Raw genomic sequence first — 27,358 nt, forward strand, 5'->3', positions numbered from 1 at the left:
GGCGCTTCAACAATACGGCTCCTGGGCCCGACAAGCTGACTTTTCAGCATTGGAAGGCCCTGGATCCTGAGTGCAAGTTGCTGACGGTAATATTCAACATCTGCCTTGCAAACCGCCAAATCCCCAGTGAATGGAAATCCTCCCGAGTTGTGCTCATCCCCAAAAAGGGCGACTCAAGTGATATCTCCGACTGGCGACCAATCTCCCTGTCGTCCACCATTTATAAGGTGTACACGGGATGCCTGTGCGACAGGTTCATGACTTGGCTGACGTCCTACGACGTGCTTAGTCACTGCCAGAAGGGATTCATGCCCTATGATGGGGTCTTCGAACACAACTTCGTGGTCCAGAAGTTCCTGCGTGATTCCAGACTCAACAGAACTGAAGCTTGTGTGGGCTCCTTGGACCTCGCCAATGCCTTCGGTTCTGTACCACACGACACTATCGTCAACGCTCTAGACTTCTATGGTGCCGGTGAGATATTCTCGTCTGTCATAAAGGACATTTACACTGACTCCTACGTCACCATCAACACGTTGGATGGACCAACCAAACAGATCAAGGTTTCATCCGGAGTCAAGCAAGGCGACCCCATCAGCGGACCATTGTTCAATTTAGCTATTGATCCGTTGGTGAGGAGCCTGCAAAGGCGAGCCTCACCGGAGGAGGTTCTTATGCAAGCTGCCGAGGACCTGACCCAACATCGTCAGGAGAACCCCACTGACTTAGACGACTCGCTTGATGACTTTGACATCACACAAGCAGCAATCTCCAGGATGCAAGGCCCTCACGAGTCCAACAACAACCCAATTGTGACCAATCCAAGACATCACGTCCTTGCCTATGCTGACGACATCAACATCCTAGCGGAGTCCCCTGATGAACTCCAGGACCAGCTTGACCGTGCCAACAACATCTGCCAGCAGCTCGGACTGGTCATCAAGGCTCCCAAGTGCTTCAGCATACACCTTTCAGGTAAGAGGCCAGTTGGCATTAGAGATACTTTATTTTGCATCAACAATAATCCAATTCGGGCTCCAGCCGAAAGCGAGGAGAAGGAGTTCCTGGGCAACCCTGTGGGATTCAGACTTCTACCTGCCAACTCTACCATCAACAAGTACCTTGATCTGGCCAAGAACATCCTTGAGTCGAAGCTTGCTCCCTGGCAAAGGCTCAACGCGATCAAGACCTTCCTCTTCCCGGCCATGATGTTCGACATGAGAGCGGGGAAGCATCCCAAGTCATCATGGAAGCAGGTCGACAACTATATCAGAAAATACGTCAAGGAGACCCTCAACCTTCCACCAAACGCGAGCAACCACTATTTGTACGGTGACAGATCGGCTGGCATGATGGGTATCCCTCACTGTGCCACTGATTCTGACATTGCCATGGTGGACTCGGCGTTCAAGCTCCTGACCTCCCCCGACCACAACATCAGTCAGCTCGCATGGAAGGACATCTCGGCTCTGGTTGCCAGACGGTACAAGCTCCAGGAGGTCTCCCCGGAGGATGTGTGCAAGTACCTGTCAGAAAATAAGCGGCGGGAGGATGCTGGTTCAACCAATCCGATTTCCTCTATCTGGACCAACTGCAGGAAGGCTTCGTGTCGCCTTGGCGTGACATGGAAACTGAATGCGGGAGATCTGATACTGGAATTTGGTAGGGCGATCCTGGCACCCAATGATCGTCGCCAGGTTTTCAAGAAGTTTAGACGTGAAGAGCGGACGAAGATCTCTTTGGACCTGACCAACAACTATAAGGACCAGGGAAAGGTGCTGGGTGTAGTTGCTGAGTCACCCGCTAGCTCTCACTTTGTGGATGACGGTCTATACACCAGGTTCTGTGACTGGCGATTCATTCATAGAGCAAGGCTCAATCTCGTGCCACTGAATGCAGTCAGGAGGTATGTGGAGTAGGGTAACCGTAGTGGAAACCACAGCACTCTGTGCAGGAGGTGCCACAAGTTCCCTGAAACACTGCCTCATGTCCTTAACCACTGCATGAAGTACTCGAGACTGATGCAGCTCCGCCACAACAACATCGTGGACAGGGTGAAGAATGCTGCCCTGTATAAGGACAGATTCAACGTCCTGTATGAAAATCAATTGGTTCCGAACTGTGGTGGTAAACGACCTGACCTGGTGGTAGCAAGAGGTGACAAGGCCTACATCATTGATGTAACCATCCCGTTTGAGAATCAGAAGGACTCCTTTCGTGCCGCCAGACAAAGGAAGATCGACGCTTACAAGGACGTGGAACAAGAGCTAAGGAAGACCTACAAATCAGTAGAAACAAATGCCATTATTGTGGGTTCACTTGGCTCCTGGGACACACTCAACAACCCTGTCCTTCAGCTGTTTGCCTCCAGAAGATACATTAAGAAGATGGCAAAGTTATGCGTCAGCGACACCATCCGCACTTCCAGAAACATCTACGTGGAGCATCTCACAGGGAAGCCCCAACAGTAAGTACATCTTTACTGGTCCTCCTATTACCATCTTTTCTCGCTGCCTTACTGTTATTGTTATTATATATTTTTGTATGCCCTGCCCTCCCCGTAATTGTGGGGTTGTAGTACTGTAATTTTAGTGTATGATATGTGCTGCTAGGATAAATAAAGGCTACGCCCCGCGTTGATTTTTGGGTACCCCAGTAAACGTGTTAGTTTTTTATAGATAGTTAAACTTCCTATCTTTCATTCCCCCTGCTACAATTGTATACACACCATTCAGCGATAATCCAAATAGATCTGGATGGTCTGGTTATCCATGATAATATAGGTTCCTGTGCAATTGTACCAGTTACCCTTAATTTGTTATTTTTGCTATCCTATCAATAGTAGTTATTGACTCTGTCAATGTCTTCTATTTGTTAATTGATCATACCATAAGATTAGCTTATGTTTTAACGTCTGCCTAACCTATCCTAACCTTAACGTAATTTTAGCTATTTTCTTTGCTGTTATTTGTTAGTACCTCGCCTATGATTAGGAAACTCCTATGAGGCACCTCCCCCACCCAAAAATCTGTACTTATCAGCTATTCTTAGTGTATTTTATGTGATGCTAGGACTAATAAAGGCTACGCCCCGCGTTGATTTTTAGGTGCCCAAGTAAACGTGTTAGTTTTTTTTATAGATACTTAAACTTTCTACCTTTTACTACCCCTGCTACAATTGTATACTCACCACTCAGAGATAATTCAAATAGATCTGGATGGTCTGATTATCCATGATAATATAGGTTCCTGTGCAGTTGTACCAGTTCCCCTTAAACTATATTTTTGCTATCCTATCGATAGTTGTTATTGACTCTGTCAATGCCCTCTGTTTTTAAATTGATCATACCATAAGACTAGCTTATGTTTTAACGTCTGCCTAACCTGTCTTAACCTTAACGTAATTTTAGTGATTTTCTTTGCTGTTATTTTGTAGTACCTCGCCTATGATTAGGAAACTCCTATGAGGCACCTCCCCCACCCAAAAATCTGTTCTTATCAGCTTAATATCTGATACGTTACTCATAGAGTAACTAGATATTAAACTAATTTTTGGACAGCGTCTCTCAGCTTCGAATTTATTCGATGAGAAGACACGGATTGGGTCCACCATATAACATAAATATAGATTTTATTACTTCCCTTTAATACACTTGAACTTCAACAAGAATTTTAAATTCTTAATTAAAAACAACACTTAAAAAACCATTAAGAATAGATTTGTATCGTAAATTCTGACAACTATTTAATCTATCGCTCGATCATCCTCTTTGAGTTTGGAGTCAGCCTGAACGAGTTGTAGACTGATTAAGTTGAGTTTCATGTGGAAAAGTTGAGAATTTAGAATGAATGGTGTTGGAGATCCGTCTGTGTCATCAATTTCTTTCGCCGACGACCTCCATTCATCTCTTCTCAAAATCTTTACCAGGTCGTTCGGGATCGTATTAAGTTAAAGATCCGCCCACTTTGGTGGACTTGATCGTTAATAATACTTCACGAGAGCTGTTTACCGGTTAAAAAAAACTAATCAAGCATGAAGAGGCATTCGATGTTGTAAGCGATTATACAAACTTAAGATCAAGTTATATAAGTGCACCTAAAAGAAATTTCAACCGTGAAATAATTAACTGATACTCTTTGCAACTTAGTAAGCATTTGTAGGCGTTACGTTTCATAGTATAATTATTTAGTATTCTGAAAAAGTAAGCGTTAAACGTTTCGTATTAAATAAAAATTTATTGAGATCAAGTCGACTATTTTGCATAAAAAAATTTTTTAAGAAAAGTTCTTGCTAAAAATTAGCTAAATTAATTTTTAAGAATTTTTGGATTGCGATTAGGGGACAATTTTGAAATTTGTCTCGACTTAAGAGAAGAGATTAACTACATATGATGGTTGTGAATGTTAAAAATGTCAATATAATTTTATTGTTTCAGTCAATAATCTTTATTTTATGTGTCATTACAAAGACAAAACAAGACTAAGTTCCTTTAAAAATGCTGTAAGTATTTGTATACGCTTTTAAAAAACTTTTAATACATTTTTTAAATGAGAATTTATTCGACAAATTGCAAGAAATTTTAACTGTAAAAAAACATCTTTATATACTTCAGTTTAGATTTTGTTTTTTCTTCCTAATGTTAAATATAAGGCTTTTCAACATAGGAAACATCAAGAGGGTGTTTTTGTTGTCTTTAAAAAGTAAAAAGTTCCTTTTGTAATAATTGAAGATTATTTCAAAGCACAAAAACGAAGTTTTCTTGTTAAATGTAATATTTTTCAATGTTGAAAAAAATGAAGAGAATAATCGAATTTGACTGTCATGCAATTATCATAAATTTATTAATCCGAGGCATCTGCAGACTGTTTTTTTTCATATTTAACATCAGAAAAGTTATACAGCAAGCAAAATTAGTCATAGATCTATTATCGAGTAAACGATGCCTGTTTTCGGAAGAATCACGAACATAAATTATTGCAGTACTCAAAATAACGCATTTAAAATTAGTGAAAGTGGCCATAAAAACTTTGTTCGCAGAATCTTTTCCTTCTGGTGCCACATAAGGAGACGAGGAAGGTGGTGGAGGGAAAGAATAATTATTGATTCAAGTTTTTTAAAAATCTGATTAGGAAAATGTGAAAGCTTAGTATGACCTCCTTTGCAAAAATCACAGACGATGTTAGAGCAACAGTCCTTAATTCGATGGAATTCACTTAAATATAAATACAGAAGTTTGTTTCTTTGACATAATTATATCCTTCTTTATGAGTCTTCTGTTTAAAATTTATGTCATTCGATAGATCATGTAATTTATTTCACAAAGAACAATTGTTTATTCTTTATTAGAGTTAAATAGGAACGATTTCGATTTTTTAATGGCAAGGCTACAATGTTCGATACTGTAACCTTATAATTTTGAACCAACCAATTACAAGGAGAGGAAAACCACGAAAACTTCCCACGGTTAACCTGATCGCTGAAGGGTCTCTAACCCTAGAATCAATTAACTCTAATGATATATTACGTCAGCACTGTGGTCAGTGGGAGTGGAATTCGTTACTATTAGCTATCGATGTGATTCGAACCCGGTTCATCTCATTAGTACGCTCTATCCCTTCAGCTGCCACGATTCTATCATTGAGATTTTGTGAGAGTTTCATTCTCCTCTAAGTACCAATATTTTTTTGTCTTGATATTTTTTTTTAATATTTTATATAAATTACTTTAAAGGCTAGGCTCTCTGTTGATATTGCTCCTTGGTGCTTTACAATTAATTTACTCGAAATAAAATTGAAACTTAAAGTACGATGCATCGTTCATAACCCTAATTTCATTTGCGTTTTCGAATTAAAATTGTTAAAAATACAGATTGGAAAAACAAAATTTTGAAAATTTTTGGAAGCTTACAGGGACTGCTCTCTTCGTCAATTATTAATTTTCATCGATTGTTTCGTGGCTGAAAACTTGTCATTTTCATCTCGATCAACTTAAGGCGTAGTTTCGCTTATTCCTCTCCCGTCATCATATTTGTGTTCCTGTTACCGTATTGATCGACCACCAAGTCCAATATTTAGTGATGAATGGGTAAAATTACCCATCTGAGCTTCAGAATCCCAGTTCGAACTTTATGACTTTACTTTCCATGCAACAAACTTGAATCGAACTTACTTACCTAAATTGTTTTAACTATTCCTGGTAAGTTAAAACATTTTGAAGAACAATGCGTTAAAAAAAAAACGGTCCACTTTGAATAACTTTTGATCTAATTATTGGATGTTCACGCTCAGTTTTAATGATTCAAAGGGGTGACCTCAAATATGCTAATTAATTAGGGCAATTCACTGAAACAGTACATGGGTATGGTGAAATATGCAAAACTAAAATTGACGGTTCCAAACTTTGGATTGCTCTCCTGCCCATATTTCCCTAATTGAAGTTACACTCAACTCTAATTCTCTTATTTACAGCAAAAGAAGAAAAAATTCATTTAAAAATCGATGATTACGCGAATTTATTCCTGCTAGGAAAAAATATTATTTCAGTATCAGGGACCTTCATACCTGCCAACTCTTCCGGAAGATTTTATTTTCATATTTAAAGTGGTAGTAATTATATACTACTTTTTTCTTTTATAATCCAAATTTTTAAATGATATTGATCACCACTATTCTTACAAAAAGTAAGCACGTATATTAATATGCGTTACTATCATGGTTGTCAACTTAAGTTTTCTCAAATACGACGTATTTGTTTGCTTAAAATTGAATTTTCAATTCCATTTTAATGCCACTGGGAAAAATGATAATGGAAGTCGGCAGGTATGGACCTTCCTTTTTTAACTCTAGCTCAAACTAATCACTACATAAAGCCTTTAGGATCAGCTGAGCGGTGCTACAAACAGCTTCAGTCTTGTGACCTCTATGCTTAGAAAGCCTTGAATTTTAATGTTTAATATAGTTTTTAAATTAAAAAATATATTGGTAGCTCATTCATATGCAGTATTATGAATTATAGATCTGTCGAAAAGTCCTGTTCGCGAAAATACACGCCCTATTTTTCTGTGTTTGCTAAGTGTACTTGAAAAATAAAGTGGTAACAAGGAATTATAGATCTACCGAAAAGTCCTGTTCGCGAAAATACACGCCCTATTTTTCTGTGTTTGCTAAGTGTACTTGAAAAATAAAGTGGTAACAAGTTTACCTTGTACATATTAGGTTTACTAGAAATGCGAGTAGTAGCAAGTTTAATATCATATTAGTAGTCCCAGGTGATATGATGTCACCTTATTGTCGCGTGTGAATATGTATGCACGCAATCTCTTGAGCCATATATGGTTGTGCTTTTTAATATTTATACATTTTAGAGTAAATGCTTACAACTTTTTTTTATAAAGGCTCCTTTTGAATCACAGTGTAATGGGGCATGTATATAGATAAATTAAAAAATACTTGAATCTTTAATTTTTTTTAGTTCTAGCTGCACATTTTAAAATAAATAAAAGTTTCCGTTATAATGGCGACCAACTACACCCAACAGTTACAATAACGAAAAAAGCGAATAAATCGTTAAGGCTCGCTGGATTGTAAATCCGCTTTCGATGGACCCTAACTTGTGTTTTAAATCACGTATTTAATTACAAGTATTTTCTTGTTTTATGATTTTTTGGCATTTTCCCCTCTCTTCGCTTCATGCCACTTTACTTTGCATAAGAATAGTAACGCCTACTTTCAACTTAAACTCAAAAGATCAAAGCTGTGCTGGAGGACACTCCTACAGACGAGAACCTATATTATCAATTCTATTAATTTCATTTTAATGTTTCTAGATTATAAGACTAGCCATGCCTTTATTTTATCTCTATGAGTCATATCAGATTCGATGAATCAGTGAAAGCCCACCAGGAAATCTAAGCCAATTTCCTCCATCTTCTGCATACTGCTAAGTAAAAACTACACGTACTTCTTCTCAGAAAACCAAAGATTTCGTATACTTGTCAGGGGAATAAGCTAAGGGGACTAGACTACGAGAATTACAAATAATTTAGATAAAAAATTGATTTGGTGCAATCGGAAATAGAGAGAAAATTAAAAAAAATATTTTCATTTATTAAACCACATTAAGTACACCCAAAAACAATATACAACTTCTTTAAAACAAGAGCCAGTCTAGTTCTGCTCTAAAAACAATTTTTAAAATAAAATTCACACGTGGCTTTTTTTTATATTGCTGTTGTACATTTTTCTTATTTCATTATTTTTGTTGCTTTTCACCGCCTCACTGGATTTTATTTTTAAAAGTCCTGGCAGTAGATAATTTTATAATAATATAATTTTTAATTAACACAGTTATTGAATTTCTCTATCTTGAGTTTCACGTATTGCAATTATATTGAAAATTATATCCAGCAAATTAAAAATTCAATATTATTTTAGTAATAACATTTAGATAATTATTTTTATGTATACATAAAATAGCGATACACAGATGTCATGCGACCAAATAAATATTTCAAAATTAATTAAAGGAAATATTTCAAATTCCAATATCAATTCTCATTCCAGACTCCAAATAGTAGGGTTGTTTCATAACCGAGCTCTACGCTACTATGGGAACACATAGATTTGGCCGCGGAGGGAAGGTTTTTCGACCCAATCGCGAACAAATCATTGATCTTGATGCTTTAAAGAAAGAGATCAGGAGACCAGCCTTGAGTTAACAGAATAAGCCTCTTACAACAATAATTCAGAATAACAGAATAAGTAGAAAACTGAAAATTCTCTTCAGAGGACTTAATGTTCATATGCCAGATATTGAAAAAGGCCTGCAAGATTTTGGACTATGTCCAATAAGAATCCACCTGATGGAATGAGGCGGGGCCAAAAGTAAAAGCGCCTCCACCTCTTCCTTGTCATTCTCAAAGACACCACCAAACATTGAGAAATCTATGACGTCAAAGAACTTCTGATTGCTCCAGTTCAGATAAAGAGATTTCGTGGAGGCAGCCACGAGATTCAATGTTACAGATGCCAGAAGTATGGCCACACGCGAAAATCCAGCAATGCCGAGCCAGCTTACATGAAATGACCCGATGCACATTTCACGTACTTAAGTACAAAACAGATATGCGAGCAGGCCAAATATATCAATTGCCATGATGAGCAACCAGCTTGTTTTTCCGGCTGCATTGCAAGACCCAAAAGGAAACAGAGAGGAAACCCAGACAAGAAAAAGAAATCCTCCGAGCTTGATATGAGATTCCTGCTACTCTTCAGGAAGATGCAGCAGTTGGTGAAGGACCAAGTACTTGTAAATCCTACTCGGTAAACCCTACTCCCACCGAGCATCCCTACTCAGTGGGAAGTAAAATATGTAGAGATCATCCCACAAGCCCGATCCCACCAAGACGTCCACAGTCCTCCGGTGGAAATTCTCATCACTTTTTAAAGCCAATAGGCAATGCCCTAGGGCAAAACTTACAGATGAACAAGTGAGCTGCTCGCTTTGCGGGCAGATATTCGAACTCCTACCTATCTAGTCTAGTAAAATTTCCAAAAAATATTAAAGCGCTCCTCTGCAAGCATACTTGCGGATGTAGCTGGGAGGAAACTGTATGTAAAGAGAATGGTTCTTGTTAGTGCAAATATTGGTTATATACTTATTCCATTTTATTATAGTTCATAATATATTGCACCAGTGCATGAAAAGTAACGCAAGTAATAAAAAAAGCAATTTTGAGGTTATGTAAATAAAAAATATGTATGAAGTGCCCCATCAAGCTCAAATAGTGTCACACCTCTAAATCACAATTCATCCAGCTGAAGGTAATCGTGTGTCTATTTCAGAATGAGTTTTATAGTACTCTTAAAGAGGACGCAATACTTCCCCTCTCAATAACAGCATCTAATGCTTTTTCTATGGGGGCTTCATCTGCAGATAAATTTTTTTGCATTCTGATAAAATTCCTTCAGCATTCAAAACTTCATAGTTTATTAAGCTTCTGTGTATTCACATTTTTTTACATTAAATTTTAAATTATTGATGGAGTTGAAATATCGTTAATTGAGTTATCTTCTAGAAATCCGTTTCTTTATCATAATTCATTCAGTAAATCCTTTTTCTTTTTTGAGTACCTGTACAAAAACTATACATTTCAATCTTCCAAAAGAAATAATTCATAACTATTTTCTTCACTTATTAAATGGGTTATCATCAGAGAAAGATGAAAAAATAATAGAAAGATTTGCGAAAAGAGTCTAAACCAAGCCTATTGCTTGCCCTCTCTTCTTTTACCTCAATGAAGCACTTTGAAGTCATGACACTGTCCTTGCTAAGGAGAGGCGCAGCAATACATATATATGTACTTTCAAACTTTTTGTAATTTCATGCCCAGGGCAACAAACTTCACAGAGAAGTAGGACGCCCTGAGCGCATCGGACTAAAAAAAATGACGAAAGAAATTGTAAAACCATAAATTATTATATTATTTATAATTTTAGTTTTCAAAATATATTGGTATATATATATATATATATATATTGTTTTTATTAAGCCGCACTTTTTATATTCTTTGTCGCCTGTAGCATTCCTACTGTGTGTATTAAATTTAGGAGTGAGATATTTACTTTCTCCAAGACAAAAATAAAATACAAAAATATGACATGCAATGTGCACATTTCGTGATGTGGTGCATCATGCAGTGGCGTCAGCGTCACTGTAAAAGAGTAGACAGCACTGCCGTAACGAAAGGGCGAAATTAAAATGTGCATCACTTATAATGCTTCATTGAAAAAATAAGCATATTTCAAAATGCCTGTTCAAAAAATGTATGTCATAACATTTGACTAGATTTTTCTAACTACCTTATTTTAAAAAATCTACGATGAAAATTAGGGTCAAAGTGTGGGGTGGAGTCTCTTAGGGTGGACGTATACATCTGCATGTCTTTCCCCATGACACAATGAATACTCACGTCAATAGTGATGACATTGTTGGTATTTATGTGCGCTTTTTTCTGATGTCTTAGATGATAATTTCGTTCTATAAGGTAATACAGAAAAACGCAACGCCGCACTGAACTGAATGGTTATCTGCAACAGAAAACAATTCAGCGTATGGAGTGGCCAACTCCATCACCGGGCTTAATACAATGAGACATTTTTGGGATGATTTAGGAAGTGTAGCTGCTCCTCAGGCCCTTGCAAATGTTTTGCAGGGAAAAAAAAATGGTTTGTACTCATAACCGACCGCATAATTGAAAGCATGGCTGAATTGCTGCTTGAGGTGATTTTACTCCATGTTAAATTTATTTTTTCAATTTCAAACTGACAAATCTTATTTATTTATTTTGCACATATGCTAACTTCTGTTACTCCATAATCATTTTTTCAATGCTTTTTTTTATTATTTTATGCATTACTATGTCCATTATACTATGCACCAATTTCTATGCGTAACTTTTTGAGTTAGAGTCATTTCCAGTGCATAATCTGTAACGTTGTGCTTTGTTTCTGAATCGTAAATTTATCTACGCAACGTGCGTCGAAGGGGAGAAAAGTGAATATAGATAAAAGAGTGAATAATACAAAGAAAAAAAGTAGGTCAGCATTAATAAACAGATGCATAGCCCCATTAACGCCGACTACATTCCCTTTCAGAATGTTGTACCTATTCATTTATTTTCTAAATTGGTTTTATTAATGGTAATTTGTAGTTGTATCATCCCAATATTCAAACTTTACTGTCCCCGCGGACGGTTACTGTTCCGAAAAGTCGAATCTATTGTATTTTAAATATACTTTATACCTACCCAGGGCATTTAACTTCAGTGAAGTTGAACTCCCCGAGCGCTAGTATCTCTCTAAGGGTATTTTACAAACCTTTCGTTGTTTCTTATAATTTCATATACTTTTAATTTATTAAAATATATTGGTGACTAAAAATGAAATTTGGAAATTGAAATGCAATCAAAATATCCGATAACGAGAAAATACTTTTATTTTACACTAAATTTTTTTTCTTTTGCATTTTGATTGTTTGTTATCTGTTGTTTAATGACTACAATTTTCTTGAATTAAGAATTTTTTCTCAATTTCCACTTTTTATGGACACATTTATAAATCTTTATATGCTAGAAAAATTAACGCCTACTTTCTACTAGATGATTTATTTACACGAAAAATCTAAGCTTATAGTGGTTAACTTTTTTAATTCAGATTGAACTTACTTATTCATAAATCATCACGATTGACTTCTTCATAGAAAATAGGCGCTTCTTTAAAAGCAGTAGTTCAATGATTCAAAGTCGAAAGTAACAAATTTTTAAAACACAAAATTTAAACTTTTACATGATAGCCGAATATACAATCCATATATCCAAAAGTTAAACCTTCTTCCATAGTTCAAAAATTTAATTTATTCCACTTTTTTCAGCCATTAAAATAAAATGATAATAGTTTCTATAGAATTTTCAATTAATATATAGAATCCAATTATACTTTGTTTACTTTATAAAAATCCGCCTTCACACTTCTCCAATTTGAGGTATACTTTAATCCTTAACTTGCATGGGTCGTTGTACCTTATGTGGTTGTTCATTTAACAATAATTTTAATAAGGAATGGGGTGTCTGGTATTCATTTAACACGTTGAATGCCATGGGGGTCACCGGTGACCGGCGAAGCCATGATTATTAGAAACACGTAATTAGAGTAAATTTTTTAAATTATTATCGTTACTAAAATGATTTCAAGAAATTAATACTATATAGAACACACAAAAATAGTTTTATTTATATGCAAGAGATTCAAACTTGCTCCGAACATCGAGTAAGTATTTTCAAGTGGTAGTTTATTAATTTCGATTCTTGGTTTAATAAATTCTATTTTGTAGATTTTTATCCACCACTATTTCTAAAAAGATCCTAGGCTTGTATAATTCACCACTTTTTTCAGATATGCAGAGATGACAACTGCTCCGGACATGCCAAAATAATTGAAAAATCGGTAAATAACTACAAAATAAATTTTACAAATATATGACTATTTCAGCTTGCTTATTAAAAGATATAGCAAGACATAAGTACTGTAAAGTGGTGAATTATATAAGCGTATGAATTATTCAGAAATAGTGGTGGAAAAAAAATCTACTAAATTGAATTTATTAAACCAATAATCACAATTGATAAACTACCACTTTAAAATGTATATTTGATGTCCGGAGCAAGTTGGCATCTCTGGATAGGTCCACAAGCACGATTAAAATAAGTTTAAGTGCCGCAAGGAAACATCTCAAGGATCCTTCACTCCAGCCTTAGGCAACCGACCATCAGACAAGATAAGGACAGATATGTCATGCTAAACCTTTTAAAAACTAGCAAAATCTGTCTAATATTTTCAATTTAGTTTGTAGTTATATTTACTGTTTGGCCAGACGGGCAAGCCATGTAAAATTAGTGTGGCATTAAATCTTTTAGATATTCCGAACAATTTGCATAAGAAACACACACTTTCCCAGATTGATGGTGTTGCTATTGGTAGGATAGTCTTAGCTTTGACTTAATAACAATTTTTAATAAAATTCTTCCTGCCGAAAGACACAAAAATTCTAATCTTAAAATATTTTGAAGCACTTTCAAGCCATATATCTAAGAGTAAGAATGTGATTAAAAGCAGTTTGCACTACGACGAAGTGCAGACATTAAAAAGAAAAAAAAAGAAAAGAGACATTAATAGATAAATCAAATAGTTTTCTAAATATTTTCGAAAAAATTCCAAACACAAAAATTTTAAAGAAAGTAAAAAATGCTATTTTGAAGATGGGGTGTTAATTTCGTTGTATGAAATACCCAAACATAATTATTATATATATATATATATATATATATATATATATATATATATATATATATATATATATATATATATATATATATATATATATATATGGGGAAATCCCCTGGATTAACGTTGTGGGAAGATGCAGCACGTCTTGGTCCTTCAGCAAGTCTTTAAGTTCACTGATGAGCCTTGGTCGTTTTCCTCTTTCGACTGGGGCGGGCCTCGCACCCCGTGAAATTTGAGGTGTGGTTTTGCATGCAGTTGCAGCATTTAGCTGGGGAGTCTCGGCTCTTTCTGCACTGGAATGAATCAGGGCCGGATTTAAGCTTGGCGGGGCCCTAAGCTACTGAAAATGATGGGGCCCTTTTAAGTTCAATTCTATACACCTAAAGTAAACTGTCGTACTTTTTATTGCTTAATATTAACATTATATTATTAAAAATTTGATAATATTGCTTGATTGTTAAATATATTGATTGTGATGGGACTATAATGTAGAGTCTTTCTATTATTACACATATTTTTTGAACGAGGAAAAAAACAGAAACTCATTTTAAGAACATCATAAGCACAGAGTAAAGATTTGGTATGTTAGAAGAACCATTATATGTTTTACAGAGTTCTTTTTTTCTTGAAATTCTGAATCTATGTTATTTGGAATTTTAATTTTTTTTCTTTTTTTTTTTTTTTTTTTTGCGAATTTTTTTTTCCAAATTGTTTCTTTTTTAAACGTTACATTTCGTTTTTCTGCTCTATGACTTAGAAACGTGAAATTATAAAGGTGTGTCAAAAATAAGCAAGGAGTTAGAAAGAACATAAGAAAATACAATTTGATTTTTTTTTATAACTGCCGTTGAACAACCGACTTAATTTGAGTTTACGACTACAAATGTTTAACTCCGTATAATATTGAATAATCACCTTATAATTTTGAACTCAATCCAGAAGACAAGAGAATTGGATCAGTACCCAGAGGTATTGATTTGTTATGAGAACTTAGAGGACTTTGTGACCACGGCAGATTTAACATGCACCAGTCACCATTTTATACATGGGTATTCTTCGGCCGGCTGGATTCGAAATCCCATTCTCACAAACACGAGTTCAACGCCCTGCCATCCAGGCTATCCCGGCCAAATTATTAGTTTATTTCATAATAGTCATTGAACAGCCATCCCAATTTCGAGTTTAGGACTACTAATGTTCTACTTATTAGACTTCTAATTTTAAACTCAATTCAGAACACAAGGGAACTCCAGAATCAAGTATTGGAAGAAATTTTCGTCTTGGAGGGGGACGTTTTGATGGAACTGACCAGCATTTAAGTTACATGATGAGGTAAACCACAAAAGCTTTCCACTGTCAGTCTGACAGCAAGGGGACCTATGATCCGTCTACCACTGAGGATATTTTACTTCGGCGCAGTGGCTTGTGTAAGCCGGGTGCAGAATTCGTATCGACCAGTCAACGCTGGGATTCGAACTCAGTGCCCTTGAGTCCATCTTCCCTGGGTAATAACTCTGCAGGAGGTACCAATTTTATTGATTTGCCAAATTTTAGTCATTTTCAAAAGGTAAATAGAAATTCAATCGTAATTTTTGTAGAATAAAAAGATGGAAATAAACCGTTTTTCCTCTTAATCTGCAATGATTAATCAGAAGCAACCATGAGGGTTAGTGTGAGGGGGTGTAGCTTTCTAGTTTTTTAAATACTTGTTAAATTATTAGTTTTTATCATGCATACTTTAAAAAAAATAAGAAATACATTTTTCAGTATTAAGAAATAATAATTAAAAACTGTCATCAGCTGGAATAGAACCAGCGATCTCACAGTTTTGTGTTAGATTTCATAATCATCAGCCCAAAAATATACACACCTGCCTTGCGGATATTTATTTATCATTATATTTTTTTTTTAAATTTAATAAATGAAGTTATTTGGATACTTGACATTCTTGAACTGGATACTTTAAGAGCTTGACATTCGTTATTACAGAATGAAAAGCTTGGAAAGACAAATATTAGTTAATATTTATTTAAGAAAAACACGTATTGAAATCTAACGAATTGTCCCTGATAAATTTTGTGGCAGTAAAAAAAATATTGAAGCCTGTTACATGTCCGGATTTTTTAAACACTTTCTAGTTTTACTATTTAATCAAATTGGTTTCGATGTCTTTCATCCCGCCTGTCTCATTAGTGATTCAGCATATTTCGATATCATTTTTGATTCGTTCTTATTTAATATTAATTTGTTTGCGACAATTAATTTGTATAACTTTTTTACTACATTTTTGCGAGGAGTTTAAAAATATAATATCGAGGGCATTAACTGAAGTTAAATTGGCTTTTTTTGTATGCCTCTTTTACTTACATCATCCACACACCCACACGCAACCTACTGCTTCTTAGAAACAGATATTAAATAGTCTCTTGATCAAATGGTGGGACAAAATTTGCCTTTTAAACAATCAAAAAACTTTTCTACCTTTTAAAGTTTTTATTTTTAAATAATTTATTAATACTCAAATTGTTTAAAAGATATGTTCCTTTTCATTGACAGCACAGTTTCATATTTTATCTAGCCATTTATTTATATTTTTTAAACTTATTTTTTATTTATTTTTATTTTATTAAATTAAATGCACAGATTTAAAATAAAAACAAATCTGCCAAAATTTTATAAATAGTTTCAATTTGCAATTTTAAGAAGTTATTTCGACTTTGTTTTAAAAATTTGAAATCCTTATTAATTAAAAAATTTGGATGCCCTATTAACTTTAAACACATAATAACAACAAAAATCAGGGAGTTAAAAATAGAAACAAGTATGATCAATAAGCAATAAAAGCATAAGCTAACTAAATAAATGAATTTTGTGAAATGAAATACGAATTTAAAGGGAATACGAAATATCATATTTTACAAATTAAACATAATTCATATTTCGGGGATACATGGAAAATTTGGTCAGACAGGAGGTTTGAACAATATTTTTTACATATATATTTAAACATTTGTTTAGCTGATGATCACTTGATTTCAATGCTCTATCAAGCAATATCACATGTTGCTTCTGTCTATTAGCAGTAAGTAAAATTACCACATCTGTTATCTCAATTTCATCCAAAATAAACCAAATCAAGAATTTCAGCAGGTGGGCCTGTCAAAGAGGGAATTGAATGGTGGCTTACCATTTAAATAAAGAAAGAAAGGAGTTCACGGATTCATGCACGATTAATTTGGAAAATAACAAATTAAAATCAATTACAATAATTAAGTAAATTAAACAATTAAGCTAGTTAAAACATTTAGGATAATTAAAAGGAAAAAAAGCTTTTGTAATAAATTGGAAAACACATATTTTGCAAAAAAGAAAAGTTAAAATTAAACGAGAAGCCCCTTAACGACAATGAGACACAACGGAAATCTCGAAACAGAGTGACCCTAAACAAGATTCTCCCACAGCCCTAGAAATTTTTTGCCCAGAAATCAGACAAAAGGGTGTTTCTGTGGACAAAAGAGCCCACAGCAATTTAAAGAAGCTGAAAACATTTCCCATAGTGTAAATTGAGGCTGCTATTTGACTACTCCATGGAGTACCGCTTTTAAGGATCCATGGACTACTCCCATCACTGGTAGCTACGAAAGCTACAGGATATTTTCATCAGTCAAAAGGCCTTTTTATTGCTCTTTTGGTTAAAAAAGTAACAATTATTTTATACTTGCAAACACTTCTATTAGATTTTGAAAAGCGTTCGCCAATGTAATAAAGAAAAAAAATGTATTTTAGGCTTCAGAGGGCTCCAGCTCCGAATAAAACTAGGAAAAGAAGGAAAAAGTTGGATCTGGGGGCCCTTGCCATCTCGGGGCCCCAAGCTACAGCTTATTTAGCTTATACGTAAATCCGGCCCTGGAATGAATGGTGCCCTTAGGCACATTTCATGCATCTTGGGCTGGAGGAGCAGGAGCGTTGGGTGTGACCGAAGCTCTGACATCGAAAACACTGCAGCGGCCGCCGTGGTATTTCTCTATGCTGATCGGGATCCGCTTGATGCTCTCAATATGGTAGATCATCTCGAGATTGGCTAGCATTGGCATAACGATGAGGTACAGGGGGAGGGACTTAAAGGCTCCACCCACTTTCTTCTTAAACTGGACTATTTTCAGGATTTCAATGTTCCGCTTCCCTAATTCAACGGATATTTCATCTGTACTAAAATCATCAGGAACGCCACGGAAGAGGACTTAAGCATTTTTAACTGGCTGAGCTTTTTCTACTGAAGTGGAAGGCTCTGTGGCTTTGTTGGTAGTCTCTTCCGTAGGTTCTGATGCAGTAATAGGGGTGGGCTCCGGCATGAAAAGAGATTCCGAGAGATTGCTGCTTTTCTGGGTCAAGGATGGGTCATCATTTTCTGTAGCTGCGGCAGACTTTTTCTTCTTCTTCTTTCTCTTTTTAGTTGGTGGCTCTTTGTTGTTTCTATTTTGGATCTCAGGTTCAGAGGCTGATGTCTCTTCGTCTATACCCACATTATCGTTAGTAACACTACTTTCTGGGATGATCACAGGGATTTCCGCTGTCTCAGTGATAGTTGTCTCCATTGTAGTTGAGGCAGTTGACTTCTTTTGACTCGACTCAACAGTTTGAATTGCGGACACCGCTGCGTTAAAGAGTTCATTGAGGTAGAAAACTCTCCAATGGAATCTCGCAGCGTACGAAGTTCCACGATATCAGTAGTTTGTCCTAGAAGAAACTTTGAGTAAAGTGCGTAGTTCATAGATTTGGCCGGTAAAAATCTTTTGTCGATCGAAGATGTCTCATCTAAGTCTGATGTTGGCATGCGGCCGGAAGGGAACTTGTCTCTAGCAAGGCTTGAGCTGATCCACTCTGGTCAAGATCTGATATCGCCTGCCTCTCTGAGACCCAGGCCTGCCAGGATCGTGAAAATTTCAATCCCTTATTTAGAATGATTTTTTTGTTTAAGAAAAAGTGGTTGATCAAATTTTTAATTAGATTATTTTGGATATTTTTTTCAATTTGTGATTTTTACACTGTTTTGATTCTCGCGACTAAAAGGAATCGAAAAGTTGGTTTGAATTTTCAAATTATCTATACAATCAAAGTGAGACGTCCAAGAACCGCCTCAGCGTAGTGACCTCCTCTATTTACGACAACTTTTGGGAGGTATGGAATTTTTTCCACAGACTTGGCATTTTTTCAGTAGACCATCAAAAATTACCTCTCCTAGCGACCTGCAAAATTCAAATAAGGAAACAATACAAGAAATCATCAAAAAATTTTTAACTATATAATTAAGTAGATTCAACTGTATTGTAAATATTTGCGAGTGGCTCTTACTTAGAGAGCTCTTTTTGGCGATCTCTGAAAAAGATCGACTGCCTTATGTTGCAGTCAGAGTGCACTAAAGACGATACTATCAAAGATTTATTTTTAAAGGTGAAAGTTAAATTAGAAAAAAAAATTAGCATAGAAAAAACTAAACATATCAAACGAACCCCTTCTCATTTTTTATTAAAGTGAAATAATATTTATGATATAAACTAAAATGCCAGCTAAGACAAAAAAAAACATAACTGTTTATTGATTTAAAATAGTTTATTGATTAATCTATGTTTTTACACATAATTATATCAGTATGGGTCATTTCTATTGACACTGAGTTTTGTTCAGAGATCCGGTAACCCCTAAGAACGACCAACCTCCCTTAGCGAGAATTTTACTGTGGAAACGAGATTGGTCGCTCCCGAGAGGTTTCATTGTATATCCAATTTTCGCCCCATTATTAGTTAGACTATAAATATTTAATTTTTTACTGTGCAACTTGATTCCGTTTCATAATTTTTGAACCCTCTTTTTGTTATCCATATTGAAACTACTCGCTTTTAACAATTTTTCACACGCACTGATGCTACTATTCGAGTTGGTGCCCCACTACCTTTACCAATTTTCATTGGGAAGACATAACGTGTAGCACCTGAAATTGGAATTTTATCAACATTGGCTACATTTTCCAAAATAAACAATCTGTGCCCTAGTACATAACCGTGGCAGGGTGCACTGGTGGTTGTACCTGGATCAATGGACGCGGTATCAGAGCCCACACCTTTGATACTTCTATTCTCTGTTAACCACTTGCAAGCTCCTGGTGAGAATCCTGGATAATGCAATTTTGAGGTGCCATCACTTGAGATGCCGAAAAAAGCATCACGGTCGTTCCATTTGTGGCCCCAACCAGAGTTCAATAAAACTATGGTCCCGTTCAAACTCCTTTGCGTTGTGCGTTCCCAGTTCTTGACATCTTCTACGGTAGCTAAGGCATCAGGACTAAGTGATGCTTTTCTAGTTATGTCGATAACAGCTGCTTTCCCGAAGAAGGAACTGGCTGGTATCTCATCAACGGTCTTTGACAACATGTGCCGGGCATCCATGTGCGTACTTGTGTGCATAGAAGTTGAGAAATCCTCATATTGAAGTCTGAAATAAAAATAATTATAAAATTGCATGATGGGTATTTTTTCTATCTGTCATTGAATAGCCGATCCAGTTTTGAGCATACGACTATCAGTATTTCAACTCCGAAGCCTTGTGAATTTGACCCGTTTCAGAAGGCAAGGGGACTCCTGGATCAAATATAGGATTAAATTTGCCTTTGTCGAAGACTTTTTGATTGAACTTTACCCGCATTTGCTTTAGATAGTGAGGGAAACCACGAGAACCTCCCATGTTTAGCATGACGGCAAGGGGCCTCTAAAATCCAATTATCTGTCTACCAATGAGGATATTTTATCTTAACAGTGTGGTCGGAACAAATCGGAATTCAGAATTCTTTTCGACCTAGGATTCAAACACGGGGCATCTCATTGGGAGGCGAGAGCTCTATCCACGGACCCATCATGGCAATATAAAAAATTTAAGATAAAGGCAAATTTCCTTAAGTTAAGCATCCCTGTGTATATTCAACACCTGTCAAATAACAAGACAGAGATGCCAACTTGCCTCGCTTTATCAGCAATCTTGTTCTCCAGTGGAATTAAAAATTTTCGTTTTGTAAATTGGAATTATTTTTTCCACCAGAACCTATAAATTTTAATACAATGAAAATTGTTGCAATTATCTTGTGAAGTGTCTTTTAAAGAGAGAGCGAAATTCGGCGAGTTTAGTTTATAATTCTCAATCTCGTAATAATACCTTTTACAGAAAATGAAACAATTGGAATTCCTGGTAGACTTGCAAAATCAATTAAATCCCCATTTTATTAGCTGATCACTTGCTAAATCTCTTCGGAACGGACGAGTCATATATGCTATCGTGCAGATTCGTGATGGAGGAAAAACTAAGAAGCGGAAGCTTACATGTGGACATGGCTAGTTTGAAAAACTTATTTTTCTTTCACGTTAATTTTAACCTATCCAATTTATGCAATTACGTAACAATATAATTTTCGTTTTGAGTTAAGTAGTGATGAATTAAATAAGTAAAACTATTACTACCCCACACACAAAAACCGGTAAAACTGGTTGTTTAGCTATCAGTTATATCATTTTTACTCTGAATGTCTCGCCCGTCTCATAGATATTAAGAAGACTATCAAAACTTTGCCTACAAGTGATGAACTTGCGCGGGATTTAAGGTATTTAGATAGAGAAAAGATTAATTTTTTAGCTATCACTTCACATTTATAAAAAATCTTGTTAATTTTATATGAACCATAAAAATAAAATTGGTGTTACATACATTAACGGGCTTGCTTGCTCAATTATGGTTTATAACCCTTTGTCAAATAAAAGAACTGATAGAGCAAACTACAGAAGGACATCACGAAAAATACATCTAGGATTACGGCACGATTTGAACCTATTATTTCCACACGATTGGCTGGCCTGGCGGGTAAAAATGTTTTCATAAAATTTTCAGTCAAATTTTTCATTTCCCGTGGGATTTGACGATAAAAATGGAATGAGAAATACTGAAAACAATTTTGAAAACAAAGTAATGAAAAGGAAGGTAGTGACTCAGACTAGGAAATTTAACTTAAAAAATACCGCCCAATTCTAATGCTGTGAAATCATTACAAAATCTTGAGCAGCTGAAGAAAATAAGAGATGATGAAACATTTGGAACATTGTGTACGGACGAAAGGAAGAGAAGCAAAGTTTTTACGTTAGATAAACATATATTTCTACTTCCCAGATGGAAAAAAATTCGGAAAGCAATATGCATTTATTCCATTTTATCATCTTAATCATGAACTAGGATTGGCCAATCGCCTGTATCGAACGAGAATTTTTCTAATTCTCAGTTTCTTAGGTATGGACCCTACTGCAGTAATTGGAATTATAGAACTAAATAAATTTAAAAAAATAAAAAAGAACCATTTTGGAGAGAAATGGGATCTAGTTTCATGCAATCCTGTGATAAATTATCTGTCCAGTATTCAGTAACTTGTTAAGATTTGTGAATAGTTTTCGATGCATTTTATCATTGAAAATTTGTTTCGTTAAATTTGAATACAGAAACTTTTAGAACTGGATTTAGTCAATCCCTTTTTTGGTAAGAAGTTAGTGTTCTCTTCTTAAACTAAAAATTTAAGCCTACAGGATAAAGCAAGAAAATAATTCTAAAAAATAAATAAATTTAAAATTATTTAATTTTTTACAAAGTTTAGATTTATGCTGTGTTCAGTTTGGTGCATAATTGTGTAGTGTTAATTTCTTTTACCTTGTACAAAGAGCGCATGCATTATTTATTATGTCCAGTGCTCGGTAAAACTACATTATTTTTGTAGATTACTACAACAATTTTTTTACAAATGTAGTTAACTACAGCTACAACTACTTTTTTTCAAATGTTTCGGCAACAAACTACTTTCGAAATAGCAGCTACTTCACCACTTTAGGGAAGTGAACTTTGCTGGAGAACATAATTTACTGCCATGTTCAAAATGGTTTTCAATAACAAATAAGGTATCACGATAAAATATTTATTCATGTTCAGAGGAGCCGGTTTATATTCTAAAATATATATTTTTTTAAATTTGTTAAGTAAACCCTCAAGATTTTTTGATTTCTCCACAGCGAATGTTTAATATGAGAAATGTTAGGAAGTTATCAAATATTAGCAATTTTGTAAAGTCCTTAATGTGCTTTTATTTCCTCTAAGAAATTAAGTACATCGAAAATATGTTCACTTCCTTTAAAATAACATATGCGTTTCGCGAGTATGCATTCGCATGTGACCTAATTGATAAATTATCTATTATACGTAATCGCTAGCTTAAATATTAGTTATACAACTCTCTAAATACACAATTCTTGTTAACTCACAGTCACTGGGTCATTTTGAACTGCATCCATTGACTGAACCGTGAAAATGTGTTCCCATCAAATTCAATAAATTAGTCGTGTTAGGATCCTGTTCCCTTACTAAATTAACATAAAAAGTAGTTTTCAGGAATTTCTACAAACTGCACTATTTTTTTTTTAAAAAGTAGCACACTATACTACGAACTACAATATAATTAGCGACTACAGTAGTTTCACGACTTGTCGTGCGCTACTTCCGATCACTATATATGTCATATAAAATACTTATTGATACATTTCAATAAAAGTTATGGTGACAATAATTATTAAAATTACTTTTATTTTCCAAATTTAATTACTTTTTTTAAAATTTTAAAATTACTAAATTAAAATTTCTAAAGACGATAAAAACCATTTCACTTACTTTATAGTTACTTTGTTATAAATATTTAAAAATGCTTTAACGGTTAGAAAACTGCCCAGGCTTGACAAAATATGAACAACTAGGAGGCTACACTCCCTGCTCGCTACCGCTCTCCAACCCCCGGAACTGCTTTTTGCAGTTCATTTCAGATTGCTTTGCAATCCGATGCTCGCTTTGCTCGCTCATTGGATACGTTCTTAACGTCTAGCTTTTGTATACTTTTTTGAACACTGAAGTTCCGAAAAGTTTTCACTGTAGAAAATTCTAAAACTGTGCATTTCAATCAGTTGTTGAGAAAAGTAACTGCTGTAAGTTTTTTTTTAGAGTCTTCCCCACCAGAGGGCTAAAACCATGTGTTGTAAAACAATATGAAATAGTACTGAAAGCCGGATGTAAAGCATCTGCTTCGATGAAGATAATTTTGTGAGAATTTTTTTGATAATTCGGTGAGAATTCACCCGATTAGACATATGATGCTCACTACGTTCTCTTGCGTGCCGAATCCAATAAATTAAAAATGAAAACTGTTGCCAGCGCGAGAAAAGAAATATCATCGGTTTTATTGATACATACGTACGTATTAGCGTTTTATATAATAAGATAGATTATTGAAGCTTTCATAACATAAAATATTGAAATGAGCAACAAAACTACGTTTTGTAACATATATTTTAAAAATTTAAAAGATTTTATGAACTACTTGTATTATTCAGGAATTAGCTAAATTCAGAATTTGAATTACGGGAAAAATTACGTCGTTTATGAAAAGTTCGTAAGTAAGTTGAAGTGAATACTTACTATTTTGCTACCAAATTTTCGTTGGGGAATTCAATAAACTTTTCAATTTTATAATCATTAAATATTCGATAATATAAAGTAGTTTCATCAAATAAAAAAAAATCATATTGTCACAGTGATGTGTGACGTTTTTTTCTAATTGTTTAATTTAATCCCTTTTTAGTTTAATGTTGGTTGTTTGATGTCACAGTGTTGTGTGACGATTGTTTTTATGTCCGGAATTTAACTTAATTTAATTTTAATTCAATCTTTCATAGTTTTAATATTTGTACTTTTCCTTTTTTTATTTCTCTTCATTTTTTTTCTGTGAAGAGAATTGGAAATGTTTCTTTTCCTCTTAAATTAGCAACACATTTTTGTGTCTTTCTCCTTTTCACCTTTTACAATTCAAGGTCGTCTGACCCCACTGTCCTTCAAGGACAAATTCTTTTCCCTCGCATTCTAATTTTACGTCACCACTTAACTTCTCTTCCCATCACTTTCACGTAACCTTCAATTTTGCACGTGTTTCTTCCGGTTGGGTTTTCTAGATCTTTCCAGAATTTTTTTGGGGTGTTCACGCCTTTTTTTGGGGACCTTTCCCCTTTGACTCCTTTTTTTGGTATGTTGTGGGAGTACTATTTGCACTGATTGGTGGTGACCTAATCGTGTAGTAATCCCCCCATCCAATGACAGTCGTTCTCTCTCCTGCTTTTCAACTCGCACTTTCCCGCGCTTAAGGGGACGCCATCATTATCATTATCGTTTTTGGTACCACGAAGGACACTGCTCCTGTGGTGACCCTTGGCGACGGGTAAGCTGGCCCTTTTGGGTCAGCGAGCCCCGTCAAACCTTTTTTAGTAATTTTATATATACGAGTTATTAGCGTGACTTCAGCCCTTTTTTTTTGTCAAATGTTTTTAAGTTTTAAGGTGTAGTGTTTGTCAAGCAAATTGGCAAAGTTTGTTTTAAAAATGCGAGTCATTTGAAGTTTTTTAATGTTTTTCTCTGTTGAGCAAGCTCATACCCTGCTTGAGCTGTGGCTTGGGGTGCCAACGCATCCCCACTCAGGCGATTCAGTTGATCCCTTGTACAATGATATGAATAAACCAACTGTTTTTTTTTGAACGAGAAAAGAAATTGTCTTTTTGTTTTATTTGATTTTTTTCCTGTTTTTGTCCTACATCGACAACAGCATAAAGATGTCAACTTGATGTTCATCGGGGTGAGTAACATTTATAAAAAGTTGTTTATAAAAAGTTGAAGAGAACACTTACCATTTTGTAACCAAATCCTTGTTGGGGCCTTTAACTAATTTTTCAATTTTGTATTTACTGTATATTGGATAACGTAACGTAGTTTCATCAAATACATAAGTCATATCAATTAACGTTCTGCTTTTACGCCTAGCATTAGTAAAATGTAAACTTAAAAATGTGAATAGCAAGACATGAAACAATTTCATTTTAAAATCGAAATGGAATATAAAAAAATATTCGTGAAATATTTCAAAATTATGTATATATTACAAACAAATATCTTTCTAGAAATTGTAAACCATAAATATGTTGGTAGAATAAGAAATCATATTACGACGAAGCATTATCTAAATTGGAGTACATCTGCGCAAACAAGTTTTAAATTACTTCTTTCTGTATCGTGATATTTGGGTTAACTAGCGGTATTTTATTAAGAAAAGTTTCAGATAACTCAAAAAAGTAGAAGACAAACAAGTATTACAAAATAATACCATACCTTTTTAATTTTTACAGAAAATTCCAGTAATTTAACGCATTCGCGACATCGTGATTCATAGATTTATTCGGTGTTTAATTTGAATTAACATCTATAAAAAAGCATATTGTTGCTTCATTGATCTGTATAAACAGTATGCAATTCTGGAATGCTCATCTTGTTTCACTGCGTTTAATTGAAAAATGGTACTAATTCTTTTAAGAGAACATTAAAAATAAGTAAACTAATATTTATGCCAATGATGCTTAATTATTTTTGGTGATAGGTACTAATTGAAATAAAACCAATATGCTATGCACTAAAAAGCAAAATTGATGGAGAAAATGTACTTATTCGTTACGAGGTACCGTAAAAATTCACCATATTATTATTGACACCAATACTATGCATTTTTATAATAGATTTCCTATGGTCCCTCGAACATATACGTACAGGAGATAGTAGCTTGACTATGGTAAATTTTCAATATCATGAGTTGCCTTCAGAAATAGAATTGTGCTAGATAATACTGAATAATGCAGTTAGCCTTTATTTAACTAAAAATGCGTTTTGATAAATCTAATAAGTTAAATCCAATCAAGAAATAATCTATAAATATAATTCGTGGTAGCATTGGCAAACTACATCACCAAATTAATATTCCGAAGGTTATTTGAAACCATCTTGATGATTTTCGCTTTGCTTTTAAAGCGTGTTTTATAAGACTCAATAATTTAAAATCAACTCAATAATTAAAAAAAATTTTTTTATTGAACAGCAAAATTAATGGAGTAATGGAACTATTTTATTATGGGGTACCGTAAAAGTTGTCATACTATTGTTGACAGCAATGATGCATAACTTTGGTAATGAGCACTGCATCATGGTAATTGGTGCATTTTTAATTGATTCCAAATTTTTTCCTATATGGGGACAACGTATTTTAGAGTATATTTAGTGTCGATTACAGCTGCACCAATACATTACATTTTTATTATATATTTATTAAAAAGCTATATAAGTACAGGAGAAAGTAGCTTGACTGTGATAAATTTTAAATGTCATGAGTAGTCTTGAGCAACAGCATTATTCTAGATGTCACTGGATGCAGTTAATCGTTATTTTGATGGGATGCACTAATAAACATGTGTTTTATTTAATCTAATATGTTAAAGTCGCCGAGAAGGGAATAAAATGTTCTGTACATAAAATAAAATTTAGAATTAGTGCGTCTGTGTGTCTATATATCGAATTAAGAATATACC

At 34.6% G+C, this 27,358-nt stretch overlaps 1 protein-coding gene and 1 non-coding gene across 3 annotated transcripts in view; one reads left to right on the plus strand and one right to left on the minus strand.

The window, feature by feature from the left end:
- LOC107449244 (uncharacterized) overlaps positions 1-25,928 on the minus strand; it is a 121,996-nt gene extending 96,068 nt beyond the window's left edge. The window contains exons 1-2 of one of the 2 annotated variants that reach the window (XM_087163568.1): positions 25,637-25,928; positions 19,389-20,330 (exon numbers count right to left, since the gene is read on the minus strand). In XM_087163568.1, the coding sequence (XP_087019694.1) occupies positions 19,739-20,302 (564 nt within the window). In that variant the 5' untranslated portion in view covers positions 20,303-20,330; positions 25,637-25,928 and the 3' untranslated portion in view covers positions 19,389-19,738. Of the gene's footprint in view, positions 1-19,388; positions 20,331-25,636 lie in introns of those variants that run through there. The other variant, XM_087163567.1, reaches the window with a different exon arrangement.
- LOC147808714 (U2 spliceosomal RNA) lies at positions 3,457-3,614 on the plus strand. The gene has a single exon (XR_015434398.1). It is a non-coding gene; the product is annotated as a U2 spliceosomal RNA (small nuclear RNA).
- Positions 25,929-27,358: the final 1,430 nt, after the last annotated feature.

The sequence above is a fragment of the Parasteatoda tepidariorum genome, chromosome 5, assembly GCF_982258835.1.
Source record: "Parasteatoda tepidariorum strain Cologne lab strain chromosome 5, Ptep-v5.0, whole genome shotgun sequence".
NCBI classification, from domain to species: Eukaryota; Metazoa; Arthropoda; class Arachnida; order Araneae; family Theridiidae; genus Parasteatoda; species Parasteatoda tepidariorum.